Below are 15,184 nucleotides of genomic sequence, written 5' to 3' on the forward strand. Positions count from 1 at the left end.
CTTGCTGAGATATCCACAGTCCTCCAGACACACGGGGAGGCTGATGCAGGCGCCCCAGATCCGCCCAGCCCCTCCTCTGCACACCGATGGCTAGGTGCCGCAAAGTCTTTCTTGTGCTCAGTTTCTTTAGGCAGTTTCTATGTGTGTCTGCATCAATATTTCCACTGTTTCTTTAGTCTTGATGTGTCATGAATGGTACTTATATTTCCACATCACCCGTACATTTTTAAAATTCCTATAGAGAAAAGACTATGCCAAGGATACTGTGCCGAGGATGTGTTATATAGTTCAGTTTTCCTGAGCTGACATTCCAGGCATGACTGAACACACAGAGGGGCCAAACCCAAAGGAGGACTGTATTTCCTGTGAAAACCAGGATTCTACCATGTCAGCCATGAATATCAGCAGTGTGTGGGTGACCAAAAAAGACAAAAGTCTGTAAGATGTGCCATGGATGGTAGATAGAACAGCAAACAGAACCAGAAAGGTTAGACTTGGAGTAGGACAGGTACAGCAGAGCCATGAGGCTTCATTCTACCCTGTGGAGTCGGGTCAAAAGTCAAAGAAAATTGAAATATAAATGACTTGAAATGTACTGTAAAAGGAAAAAAACCAAAGAATCTATTTAAACCATTGACATCTCAAAGTTCAAAGCTACTTTATAGAGAAAAGTCAGAGTTCCCATGTTCAAATACTATGTAATTATGTCTTCATGTAATGATCTTGGCACTCCAATAATTAAAGTTCTTTAACTACCATATTTTTCTAAATGGATAAGGGAAAGCAGGTAAATATTTATGCATCAGTTACTATGAACATGTAAAAAATAAACAAATGTCCTTGTCAAGATTGGCAGAATTCTTACACCTAGTTTCAGTTTGGTTTTGAATATGTTTTTCTGTCTAATTATGTCTTGGAAATGGTTAAACACTGTATGATGATATTATAATGATGTCTCGGATTATGAAGCACTTAGGAGGCCATGTTCCTGCCAAATATTCATTAAAAACTTTAGTTGAAGAAATATGTTTAGTAATACATTTCATAGATGCATACATAGCCACACACACATATATATGATTAAGACATTAAATTTATTCTATTTATATAAAAATACAGGAAATGACAATGAATGGATGGATGAGTGGCTGCACACTGACAGGAAAGGTGTACTGATAACAAACAAAATAACAATCTCTGGGAAAATTGACATTTTCATCAAATAATGCACAAAGGAGAATATCACTGAATCATAAGTATCATTTGAATGATATATCTCAGGATAACACAACACAAAGATTTTCATTGCTGTATCATTTGAATAAAGGAAGAAAACTCACCTATCAGTTTTGACAAGCTTCCAGAGTACTTCGCTTATCTAATTGTCACTGTCATTACAAGATAATGTAGCATGCACTTGCGTGCTATGGGTGAGAGTGTGCTTTTTATTGACACTCCAGAGCAATACTACAGCTTCTGCTCTTGCCTTTGAATCTGTATGGTGTTTCGAACACTCTCAGTGATGTAACTGTCTGCACTGAGTATGCCCCACATGACTCCACAGACTTGCATGTCTCATCTATGTGTTGTAAAAGATCACAAATATTTCGGGAGAAAAAGAGATTTGTTGATTTACAGTGCTCATTCAATGCCTGGATAAAATGGATGTTCTGCATATCTGGGACCATGGCAACCTTACTTAGCCAACTGTTCATTTTGGATAATTATTTTTATGGCTACTTTAACATCTTTGTTCCTTAGGCTCTAGATCAGAGGGTTTAACATGGGACTCACAAAGATATAAAACAGCTACAATTTTACCTTGCTCCACAGATGACACAAATAACACAAGGCAGATGCATTTTTCTTTTTGTTTCTTTAGAATTTACCCAAAACCAGAGAAGCAAAATCATACAGTGAAACTACTCCACGGTGACTGAATTTATCCTGCTGGGACTCACAGACCAAGCAGAGCTGCAGCCCGTCCTCCTCATCTTCCTAGTCATCTACCTCATCACCATCACTGGGAATGTGACCATGATTCTCCTTGTCAGAAGCGACCCAAAACTCCACAGCCCCATGTACTTCTTCCTCAGCCACCTCACCTTTGTGAATCTATGTTATGCAACTACTGTCATTCCCAAGATGCTGGTGAATTTCTTATCCAAGAGGAAAACAATCTCCTTCATTGGCTGTATGATACAATTCAACCCTTTCATTGCCCTGGGGATCACAGATTGATATATGCTCCCAGTGATGGCTAACAACTGCTACGTGGCCATCTGCCAGCCCTTCCTGTATGACAGCAAAATGTCCAGGTGTGTCTGTCTCTCTCTTGTGGCTGCTCCTTACCTCTATGGCTGTGCAAATGGCCTGGCACAAACCATCCTGGTGCTTCTTCTGACCATCTGTGGACCTAAGGAGAGCAACCACTTCTATTGTGCTGAACCCCTGCTCATGGTCCTGGCCTGCTGAGACACGTATGTTAAGGAGACTGCGATATTAGTGGTGGCCGGTCCAACCTGACCTGATCGCTCAGCATCATTTTGGTCTCCTATGTGTTCATCTCAGGGGCCATCCCACGCACGCGCTCTGCGAAGGGCAGGCGCAAAGCCTTCTCCACCTGTGGGTCCCATCTGATGGTATACTTTCATGGGTTACTGTTCTGCATGCATCTGAGACCCTCTTCTGAATTATCTGTGTAACAAGGTAAAATTGAATCTGTGTTTTATATCTTTGTGAGTCCCGTCCCATGCTAAACCTCCAACCTGAGGAACAAGAATGTTGAAGTAGCCATAAAGGAAATTACCCAAACGGAATTAATTGATAAATAAAACAGACAGTGTTACAGATATGTATGACAGCATTTTTACCCAAGAAGCTAATGTCCATTGTAAAATTAGCAAATCAGTTTCTGTCATTTATGTTTATCGTCTTTCATAAGTCACATATGAGACTTGTGCGTGTTGTTATTAGTATTTCTGGTTGTCAAGGCAGTACACTGTTTTGTTAAAGCATAGAGATTGAAAGAGGAGATCACAAGTATCATCATTATTATTTTTACGCTCTAAAAAGTCTTAAAAGAGCTGATGATTCCACCCACAGTGCTTACATTGGTCCCAGATTATGAAAGACAGAATTATCAAATGCTATGGCAATTTAAATTTATTTGATTCTTATAGTGCATAATGATCATAAAACTATTTCCTGAAAATTTGTCAAATATATGCAACGATTTTATAAAATTACCTTTATGCGTATTATATTGCAATGAAAATATTTTGAGTGTTTGTCAAACAATTGCTTTGTCTGACAAATCTCTCAAATGACGTCAGCGGTGCAGTTTACCTTCCATATGGGTTTTGAGGGAAATTGGATTTTTCTCTAAAGAGTTCTGTGTTTGTTATGCATAAGTCTCCTGTTGATATGCTGTCTTAATTCTCCATAATTGTTAACTAATTTATAGTCCATGATTGAACCGTATTAATGTATGGATAGTTGCTTCTACATATTTACTTAGTGTACTTAGTGCTGATTCAAACTCCTCGTGTAAAAATGCATATTCTTCACTTTGCCTGTCTTAAGATGATGTTCTTGTATTTTTTCATTTGTTTTAGTCTTTTTCTTAAAGGTATAAACCTTTTCAATATAAATATTTTTTTCATTTTAGCCGCTTTTATTGCCATATCATCTAAAATCTTAAAATTTTGTATTCTTAACTATTGCCTAATAGTTTCTATCCTGTTTTACTGTTTCATTGCTTGCTCTTTGGAAATTAAATTGCTTTTCACATAGGATACATTGGATATTTTCTCTATTTTTAAACTACTTTTAAGACTTCATTTGTTGCATTTTATATTAAAGTATCTCTACTGCCAAAAATAGCAAATAATGTGAAGACCACCTTTGTAAGCATCACTAGTCATTATTAAATCTTCACATAATGTCAAAAAGTTTTCACATAATTCAGATATTATGAATTTAAGTCTTTCATAATGTTTCTCACTCTTTTGTTTTGTAATGCTCTTAGTTATTTTCTTATGATAATTGTATTTGTGCTAGATGTGTATGTGTAAATATAGTTATTTTTCCAGATTTAAAGTTGATAAAATGCAACTACTGCATGCATATTTTATTTCTGAATTTTAAATTTTAAAATGAAAAAAACAATAAAAATGATATTACATAGTTTCAAAACAAAATAAGAGAGATAAACAATGGTTAATATATTGCAAATTGTTATCTTCAAAGTAGTTGTTCAGATTATAAGATATAGGCATGAAAAAATAATCAAATGATGACAGCACAAAGCATTCTATTTTATGAGCTAATGGAGGTTAGTAGTATAATTATCTGTCATATATATATATGATATATATATATATGATTGATATATATATATATATAGATATATAGATATAGATATATCTTCCCCTTTCTTTTCTCCTTTCCACCATCTCACGTGTTCTTTAGTTTTGAGCAATTTCTTTCTATCCCTTTCAGTTTCCTGGTATCTATTGTACCTTTTGCATCTTATTTACTCTTTCAATATTTTATACTAGGAAAACAATATAGTGTTACACATGAGAGTCTGATTTATTTCACTTATGAGTATGATCTCAAGTTACATCCATTTACCTATAAAAGCCTCAATATTTTTGCAATTTATTTTCTCTGACACCATTCCATTTCCCCAATTGTATCTACATTGTTTTATTGATTCAATTTTTACCAATACATGATACAATTTATCCATTCATTCTGCTATTGATTGACAATTATACTTTCCCACTTGCTTGGTAACAAAGCCTATTGAAAATTTGTTTTGTGTAAAATTTTTCACTATGGGCATGATTTGAGTTCATAAGGAGCTTAGGGGTGGGGGAGATGATGTTTCTTGTATAACTTTATGTACCCATGAAAAGTTTCTGTAAATTATTAATTTCTGAGTCACAAAGAACATTTTTAGATTCTCTTTATATGGCCAATGACATTACCAATTTATACTCCTGCAACAGTATTTATTTTCTCAATATTCCATATTTTTGATAACATATTTAATTTCAGAATTCTTAAACATTTTCCAATTTGAGTGATGCAAATTGTTTTCTTGTTCCTTAAATTTGAATCACCATTACAAATGAAGTTAAATAATCTTAAAGACTGTAGTGTTAATTCAATTTCCCCTGTTTTCCAGTTGTATAACATGTTCTTTGTGCAATTTCCAATTTGATTGCTATATTTTCATTTAACCCACTCATAATAGCATCCATTTATTCTTTAATAATTAGGAGGCTTTTGATTTTATGTGCAATCTGAATATCTTCAACCTGTTTATACCTGTGTTTCTTTTTTCTTTACTTGATATATTAAGTGATGTGAGTTATGCATTGTAGCACCATTTAAAATAATGATCATCTCTTTATAGTGGGATTTGTATGTGTTGTCTAACAAATCTTCTTGCTTTGCAAAGATATTCTTCTGTTTCAATATTTTAGAATTTTACTTTTTTATTAAGGATTTTATTTTCTCTAGTATTACAAATCTTTCAGATGCTAGTACTCTTTTTAAATAAAAAATCAGTTTCCATTTTTGATTACTCCTTATATTTTTCACTGAAATTTTAGCACAGACTCTGTCATGTTAAACTTTTTGTATGTGCATCATCTTTGTTTATGGAATCCTTACTCTTAGATCAATTTATCATTCTCTTAATTAATAAAATAATCTTATGATAACTATCTTCATCACGTATTATCTGGAAGCTTGCATTCCTTTCTTGAAATACCACTGAAAGATGCATTTAAAATACGTAGAAGCACCTATACCTGGAGGCCACTTCCATCAAATCTGTAAAGGCCACATGAAACATGCTTCATTCATCCAGTACTGGTGTCTAAGAGGATGGGACAGAAAGAAGAGATGAGCAAATTCAGCCAGTATTTAGACCTACACCTGCTCGCTTATTTTGTAGCTGTCAGTAAAGAATTCCTCTTGTAGAGCTGAGCCCAACTGGTAATGAGTCTTCATTTGCTCTGCCTGATTTGACAGCTCTGGCTTTGTTTGCCCACCAGAATCAATTTCCAAGCAAAAATATTTATATGATTCTCATAGATATCACTAAAGAACAAGAACAAGAAAGAGCAGAGTGTGGGCAGAAGCTGGAGCAGAGCTGTCTGACAGGATGACATTAGAACAAGGGCTGAAGAAGAGGAGAACCATAAGAGAGTGTTGGAAGGGCTTTCAGATTTATGCACTGTAACCGGAGAAGCCCTGAAACAATTTCCCTCAGGATTGTACAGGACCAGCAAGGAGATAATTCTAAAAAGATCAGTGAGAAAATCCAAGGAGACAAAGCACGTCAGCCAGGAATGTGTTTGAGGATGAGTAATACATCTGCCATATTTAATTCCCTTACTCCAAATAGAAAAAAATGTATTCTTCCAACAACCCATGAAGAAAACAAAATTAAACTAATGTGCATCACTTTTGTGTGTGTAGATTTCTTGAGGATGGGAGAGAAGGTTTACTGGCAAAGTTTAGTGTTTCATATCTATAGCAGGTTAATTCTTCCTTCACTTGACTTCCTGAGAGTAGTTTATGAGGGAGGAGGATGAGGGATAAGATATACAGTGCCTTTTTACAATGAATAGTATGCATAATACTTCAGAAATGTGTTAGAATTTAAATCTAAATTATTTACACATGGTAGAAGAGATATAAAAACAAAACAAAGGACCTTCAGACTCACAGATACCCATTATATACAATTCAATTTATTTTATGTATTTATATCTCTGATATATTTAATAGGAGTGTGTTTCCATGTATTAATGTACATATGCATAAATACAAATTAAAGAATGTTTGAAATAGTGGCTGGGGATTTAGCTCAGCAGCATAAGTGTCTGCCTGGCAAGCGCAAGGTCATGAGTTCAATCCTTGGTACCAAAGGGGGAAAAAAAACAATGCTTGAAATGTTTTAAAAGCAGTATTTTATGAGCAGACTTTAGCAGATAAGTTTCACATCCTGGAATATAAGTGAAGAAAGCTGACCAAAATAAGGAATGAAGGATGTGAAAATGAAATGTGTGAGTCAGAAAAGGCAAGGACTGAAAGCCGGCCAAGGGCTTTAGCAGCATAAAAATCATATTGATCTTCTACAATAGCAGTTCCCCCGGGGAAGATAGTCGGGGAAAGCCTGAGTGAAAGGGACTTAAGAAAAATTAAAAACACAGAATCAGATGCAGGAAACTCATTCAGCTGGGTCAGGACTGTTAATCTGCAAGGAAAGCAAAGGAATAGTATGATCTCCAGCAAAATGCAATATCTTCAGTATACAATGCTATAGAATATGCTTAAAATCAGTAAAGGACAAAAAAAGAAAAATATGGTAAAGAAAGTAGATCTTTTGTCAAGATGTCTTACTACATTAAAAATGAAAATTAAGACAACTTCTCCATTCCCTCCACAGAGCTCTTGGACAAACGCTTACACACTTGAAATTATAGAAAATATGACTATACCCACGATTAGCTTTCTGATCCCAGAATGTTCCAATTAGGGCAACTGGTGGAATCCCAGAGCAACATAATCACTGCTACGCCTCGGCCTCTCTGTGAGTGTGGGTCTCACCTCGCCTTTCCTGTGCTGTTATAAGCGGGGCTGTATTTCACAGGTTATGAATCTCAAGAAGCACCCGCAGTCAGAGGTGAAGAAACAGAGGTACGGCAGAAGCTGGAGCAAGTTCTTGTCGTTTTACCTCCTTACTCTGCTTAAGAGGAAATGACACTGGAGTCTCAAAATGAGGCCCAGAAATTATATATGATTTCCACCCCTGGCGATCAGGTTTTCTTGATGCTGCACATCTGCATGGAACAGGACCTTGACCTCTATCCCTGCAAAGCCTGCTCTCGGCACTGTGCTGCTAACTAGTGAATCATCTTGGTGGAAACCTTATTTTTGGTTCCCTCACTTCTTTCCTTTTTCTTGCTAACTTTTTGCTCTTTAAATAAGTGAATGGGCAGCAGGACCTCACTGTTCATCTCTCCTCTCCTATTCCCAGCATCGCTCCTGCAGTCCTGCCTGTCTGGGTACCAGTCCACAGCCCATGCAGTGACTCTCTGCTCAGTGATGTCCCAAGCTCATTTGAATGCACTATCCCACAGCCTGGAAATGTCTCCTATTTTGAACGAGGTTCTTTGCACTCTTGTTTGGTAAGGAAGCCAGGGAATTATGTACTCGGACCACATGCCTGGCTCTGCCATTTCTGGCTTCCCTCTGTGTTGTAACCTAGCAAAGCCTGGACACTCTTCACCCTGCGTCCCCACCCCCGGCTCTGTCTGTGCCCAAGCAGCCAGGTCTGCTAGGACTCACTTCCTTTGCTGACCCATCTTTTTCCTTCTCTCTCATTCCAAGTGCTTCTGTTCTGCTTTGTTTGGGCATTGTAAGGGACCACAGGAGTCACGGAACTTGGCAGTCCAACTTCCATAAAGCACCTCAGGCAGTCATTAAGTTACACACAGCAAATGACCCCTCCTGCAAAGGGATGCAGGTATAATTTTTAGCCCCATCTCCCTTTTTATTATGTTATTTTCAATTTATGCATTTTGTTGTTTTCTATTTCTCTCTGCTCTAGTCACTGACATCTGTTCTCTTTGTGGAGATTCCTGGATGTGGAGGATGATAAAAGTAGCTTTCATTGCTGGGTCCGTGGCACATGTCTGTAATTCCTGCACTTGAGAGGCTGAGTCAGGAGGACTGCCAGGAGTTCAAGAGGAGCCTAGGCTACACAGTGAGTTCGAAGCCATCCTGAAGCATATAGTGAGCCCATGTCTCAAATAAGTAAATTAATTAATAAACAAACTTTTATGTCAGTTACTGTTATTAATATATGTATATACATATATATGTAGACACACACACACACACACACACACACACACATATATATATATATATACATGTTGTTTTGTTTTTCAGAATTTTTCCTGATAAACATTTCTTGAAGAGAAGCTGTCAACAACACTGACTCCTGTTTCCAAGTAAAAGCATATGACATTTTTCATGGGAAAGTCAAAGACAGACAAATCAGAGCTTCAGTGAGGTACGTGTTTGTGCTTTAAGAAAGCTCTCAGCTGTAATTTTCTACAGTCGGCTGTCTACACAAACTCTGGGCCCACAGGATTGCTGGGACATCCAAAGGGAGGTCACACATGTTCTTTGCATCCTCTCTTTATTTTCCAGAGAACGTTGTTCTTAAAATAAATGTTTTCCTTTTTTCTGACCTTATTTTCAACTTAAAATTCCATTTGTTAGCTGCAATTATGTCAGACATTTTCCACTAGGAAGAATGAAGCAGGGCAAAATTTTTTGATGATATGCTCCTTCCTGCAGCTGTAGTGCACAGTCACACATTAGTCTGAATATCAAACAGTCCCTATTATGAGTACTAGCTGATTTGAGCAGTGACTTGAGAGGCAGGACGGACATGACCGTCCAGCTTTCAGATGGGCGAAATTCAGCTGTGGAATCAGAATGGTATCCAGAGCTTTCAGGCTACTTCTTATGCTAGCCTACATCCTCGTCGCTTCTAATTGACATATTCCCCAGGCACCTGAGGTGCCAATGATCCTGGTGCGGAGCTGCCCAGCGAGGAGAGCAGAGCAGGGCAGGGGCCAGATGTGCAGCTATGCTTTCAGGGCCGCGCCTTGCGGGGGTCCTGACTGTTCTCTCCAGCTGCTTCATCTCCATGGAGACGCTGGGGTTCTGATCCTGGAGTCTGATAACACAGCTGAGGTTTAGGGAGGGAAAATATCACCAACAGAATCTAATAAAAGAGATTCGTACCGCAGAAAATTTGGAGCAGATCTTGTACTTTATCGCAGTGTGTGATTCAAGTTTTTGTACTTCATTTTTCTTAAAAGCACCATAAAGACATTAGTGTCTGTCAAATAGAATCATGTACATGTTGCCTTTGTTAATTCGCAGAAAGAGTTAAGCCTAGAAAGGGAACTTGGTAAATGTGTTTAAAGACCCATAGAATCCATCTACTATTACTAATATATTAAAAATCTTTCTCAGAAACTCAGCATTCTAAAGGAAATATCCTATTAAAATATAATTCCTAGTTACTGACCTGAAACTTACAGTGACATGACTACAGTGACTAAGTTTGAAATGAGACAAAAATTAGGAAAAAAATTTAAGTGACTTTATGTGCAAGGAAAAAGGCAAAAATTTTAAATATCTCGAGAGAAAAGAGGAAGGGTTTCAGGGCTAATTGGTTGTGTTATTAGGAGAAATAGAAAAGTTGGAGGAAATTCTAATAACTAAACAGCTTAAATGTTAAGTCAGCACAATTTCATTTTTTTCTTGAAAAATATTTCAACTTATTGCTGTCACAGTCCTAAAAATATCATGTAAAAATTCATCTATTTTTTCTACTTATTTGATAAGCATGCACGTCTCCTTTCCTCTCCTCTCCCCTTTTCTTTCTCTCTCTTTCTTTCTTTCTTTCTTTTTTTTCTTTCTTTCTTTCTTTCTTTCTTTCTTTCTTTCTTTCTTTCTTTCTTTCTTCTTTTTCCCTTCTTTTTCCCTTCTTTTTCCAGTGCTGCGCACCAAATCCTAGGTACTCAGGTAGCTGAGGCAAGCTCTGTGCTGCTGTTATTCCTACAGCAGGCTTTTGAGATACTATGACTATACCTTTCCCAGCTTCATTGTGGATCGTGCATTTTAAGAAGAAAATGATGTCCGTGGTCATTAACATGGTTTGTATCTTAGGTTGGTTTGGCCTCCCTGGTTCCTTCTGGAAACCCCAGCTCTGAGGAAATGGACAACAGCAGCACAGGCACAGAATCTGTCTTGCTGGGGCTCACAGATTGCCTGGAGCTCCAGCCTCTGCTCTTGGCGCTCTTCCTGCTTGCTTCCCTTGTCACCACACTAGGCAACCTGGGAATGGTAGAGCTGATTGGACTGGACTCTCGCCTTCACATGCCCATGTACTTCTTCCTCACTCACCTGGGCCTGGTGGACCTGTGCTACATCTTCAGCGCTACCCTGAAAATGCTAACCAATTTCCTATCAGATAGGGAGACCATTTCCTTTGCTGGCTGCTTCACCCAGTATTACGTTTTCATTGCCCTTCTGCCCATGGAGCTTTCCATGCTGGCTGTAATCATCTATGACCACTACATGGCCATCTGCTTGCCTCTGCACGACACTGTGAAGATGTCTTGGCCTGTATGCATCAGTCTGGCCACCCTGCCCTATGACCACAACTTCTCAGATGGGCTGCTCCATATCATCCTGACCTTCCGCCTGACCTTCTGCAGGTCCAGTGTCATCAACCACTTCTACTCCGTGGACCCAACCCTCATTAAGCTCTCTTACTCAGACTCTTATGTCAAGGAATATGCCATGTTCATCTCGGCAGACTTCAATCTGTCCACCTCCCTCAGCATCATCCTGGTGTCATATGCCTGCATCGTCACTACCGTTCTTAGGATCCTGTCTACAGAGGGCCAGTGCAAGGCCTTCTCCATCTGTGGTTCTCACCTGACAGGTATCACCTTATTTTATGGGACTCTCTTCTGCATATATATAAGGCCACCAATAGATGAGACTGTTGAAAAGTCCAAAATAATAGCTGTCTTCTGCACCTTCATCAGTCCCACAGTTAATCTATTAATGTACAGTGTGAGGAACAAAGATGTGAAACAGGCTCTGAAGGATGTCATCAGATGTAATATCCGCCAGGACAGTGTCAGTGCTTCCACTTTTCAGTAAAACATAACTCTATTATTGTGACTCAAGTGGCTTTGGTTTTGTTCTGTTTTGTGATGATGCAGTTGGGTTCCCTGTATAGATATGTCTTCAGTGTTCCAGAGAAATTCTTTTGTCTCTCAACTATATCGCAGGTAAGGTGAACTCTTGGAGGATGCTTAGAGATGCAAAATCACATTCTACACTTCAGATCTTTTGTCTCCAAATTCAAATTTTAGTCAAATCCCCAAGTCATTTTTAAGCACATACAATTTGGAGAAGCTCTGCTCTGTGCAATAAGTTCCAAAGGGTATTTCTGAAACACTTCAGTGCATTTATTATTACTGTTTACTCCAGAGAACAGCAGAGACCTATTCCCTGCCCTGTCCCTTCCCTCCATACTCTCTTCTATCTTTTGATTGAAGAATTCTTATATGAGCCCTTTCCTTGTCCTCTTGGTGCTCACTGAGCAAAATCAGATACATCCTCAGGACAGTGGACTCCAGTTTCTTATGAAGCTGAAGGGAAGGAGGGATGGATGAAGGACAGGAAAAGGGCAGATGGATTAGATTTTTCCTAGGCTTGATCAGCTTATTGGTTACAGAACCACACTTCTTCCAGCTCTGGCCTGCGAGGGTGGCTTTCCATTTCACTGGACCTTGCAAAGATTAACCTGAAAGTAAGGACTAAAATTAGTAAGAGGAAATACAGAAATGGAGGGAACCATGAAGTATTCACATATATAGAAATGTACATATATATATATATATTACGTAAATATATAAATATAATGTATACATATATGATATATATATATATATATAGTTTCTCACCACAGTGTCCTCTACTGGGCTCAAATACTGAGTATTTTCTAAGTTTCTTTCTTAGAAAGAAGACATATCCTCTATTATATTATTTTTATTTGCTAGATGTTAAGTAACTATAAGTAGTATCTCCATTTGTTATCATTTGGGGTTTTTGTGCATATGGGCAGGTGTACAAGAAAAAAAACCTAACAAATTAGCTAAGGCAAGATTAAAAATAACATGCCACTGTCTTAGCATATCCTGGATAATAATGTGGCTGAACCTCTGAAATCATTAGAATCCTGGCGTCTAAGGACCTGACACCTAAGTCTACACCTTACTTGCTTGTTTCTAAATTATATACTGAGTATAATAATGAGCCTAATGTCTACAAATTTTTCTGATTCCCCTTATAATTATATTTTAATTTTTTTCCTTGTTTCTTCATCCTTTAACATTTCTTTCATGCCATCTGTGATTTAAGAAATTCTACTCCTTTGCAATATTTATGAGCCCTAATTATTTTACCTTTATTATTGCAGTATCTTAGACTGACAGTGTAATACTGAGTGGAAGTATTGAGAATGGATATTCAGCTCTTGTCTCCCATCTTAGAGGGGCTCCATTTACTATATAACATTACTTGTGTACTTTTCATAAACATCCTATATCCTGGTAAAAAACCTCCTGCTATGGTTTGTGTCTGGATGTCACCCCAAAGCCTCATACAGTCTTGAGGGGTGGACTTTTCTGGGGCAGCTGACTCCAAAGTTTGAGACTAGTTCACTGTGTCAACTTGATAAGTATAGAAGTTTAACTAAGTGACTTGACAATTTCACATCCTAGGGTATAAAAGACCTGCCCTAGGGCATCTGTCTATACTCTAGGATGTAGAGGACCCACCCTACAGAACCCACCCAACCTGCATACAGTGTAAGAGAGGAAAACAGGCTGGCTTCCTACCTTTTGTTCTGGTTAATTTTGTATCTTCTGCTCCCCTGAACTATTGCCCCTCACAATTGCACCCTGCCTTGGAGCCAGCTATTGACAGACTGAAACCTCCACAAACTGTAAACTAAATAAATCTTTCCTCCTTTAATTTTGGGCATAATATTTTGTCTCAGCAATCAGAGAAAAGTAACTAAGACATTTACATTTTCTATTCCTTGCTCAGTAATACAGTTCATCATCTATGGATACTGACGTCATAAAATGCTTCTACATATATCCATTAATCCTATGATTATTCTTATTTTTGTTAATGTTAAATGTTAAGTATATCATGCTTTCTTGTGATCAAATCAAATTGATAATAGTGTACAATTTTGTCAAATGATGACTTTGTGTTTTTCAAATATTACTGCTCCATCCCTCTTGCCCTAAATCTCTTGATTTCCATTTGCAAAATATCTGCCTGTATCTTCTGCTATTTAAATTATTTATAATTTGGGTTACTAAAAATTTGAACCCTACAATGTTTAGATTTGCATGTCTGATTTATTATTTTTGTAATAAATTCACTAAATAAATTATTTTGCCTTTCTTATCACATTCGAGACACCGTACTGAAAGATGGGTATTATAATGCAGATAAAATATCAGTTTCTTCTTTTTTAGAATAGAAGCCTGGAAGGGAAAATGTATCAGAAACAAAGAAAATTATACTTAAAATTAATATTGAACACAACAAACAAACAAGAAAGCCGTTATGGTGGTTTATGCAAAAATGTAGCTAGGAGCAGTCTTCCCCTAGGGTTAACATTGAAGTTGATGTCTAAAAGGTAGAAAATACCTGGAGGGAAGTTGGGAGAAATAGAGTTCACAGTAATGAATAAACCCTTTCAGTTTGGAAAAAGCTTGGCAGAAAACCAGTGAATGAGAGAGACAGTGAGAGGTAATGAGGGTGTTGATGAAAAATAAGGTAAGAGCTCCTAAGTCAGTAGTATGTCAGACGCAGAATGTACCTCATGAGGAGCACTTGTGTGTCCCTTTCCCTCCCTTCACAATGAAACTACATACGTTTGAACATGTGTAACGTATCTTAGCTAAATTTGCATGCATTGCAAGTGCTTACTGTTGCTTTCAATGAAATAGAATAGTTAGCACATAGAAGGAACTAGATACACAGTATTTTGACCTTTGTCCTGTTTAATTTTATATATTGAGAAACAATATTTAGCTAACTTACATAATCACCAGATTTTCCATAAAACAATATTTCCCAATATCTAAACCTAGCAACCTGAACTAGTGCTGCTATAAGTTATTCCGAGGTCTTGTTCAAATCATTAAATTCAATAGACTTTATAAGTTCAATATGTGATTCTAGCAAGTTTTTAAAGGCATTGCTCAGTACCAGATTAACACTTAGAGGAAATTACTGAAACATCAAAATCTATGTATGTGTCAAAATTGTGTAGTTGTCTTAGTTGTTCTATTCATTTACATAGAATGAATGGTGACTTATAATGCTGTAATCACATGAGAATAACTTCCCAGTCACTCAGAGCCACCAACTGAAAGTGATGACAAACTGTTGCAACCACACTGCTCAAATCCCAAGATCCTAACAGCTGAAAGTGTATGGCAATTATTCTGTTTTCCCTGGAGTTATC

The 15,184-nt window shown here is 37.5% G+C and overlaps 1 protein-coding gene across 1 annotated transcript; it reads left to right on the forward strand.

Annotated features, from left to right (window-relative positions):
• Positions 1–1,426: 1,426 nt before the first annotated feature.
• LOC100726835 (olfactory receptor 5M11-like) lies at positions 1,427–11,787 on the forward strand. The gene is given in 4 exon segments (XM_063249492.1): positions 1,427–1,430; positions 1,883–2,496; positions 5,923–5,939; positions 10,842–11,787. Coding segments are annotated over 4 exon segments (1,581 nt in total).
• Positions 11,788–15,184: the final 3,397 nt, after the last annotated feature.

This window comes from Cavia porcellus, unplaced genomic scaffold (genome assembly GCF_034190915.1).
Source record: "Cavia porcellus strain 051 isolate PalLab524CR breed Dunkin Hartley unplaced genomic scaffold, mCavPor4.1 scaffold_5, whole genome shotgun sequence".
Lineage (NCBI taxonomy): Eukaryota > Metazoa > Chordata > Mammalia > Rodentia > Caviidae > Cavia > Cavia porcellus.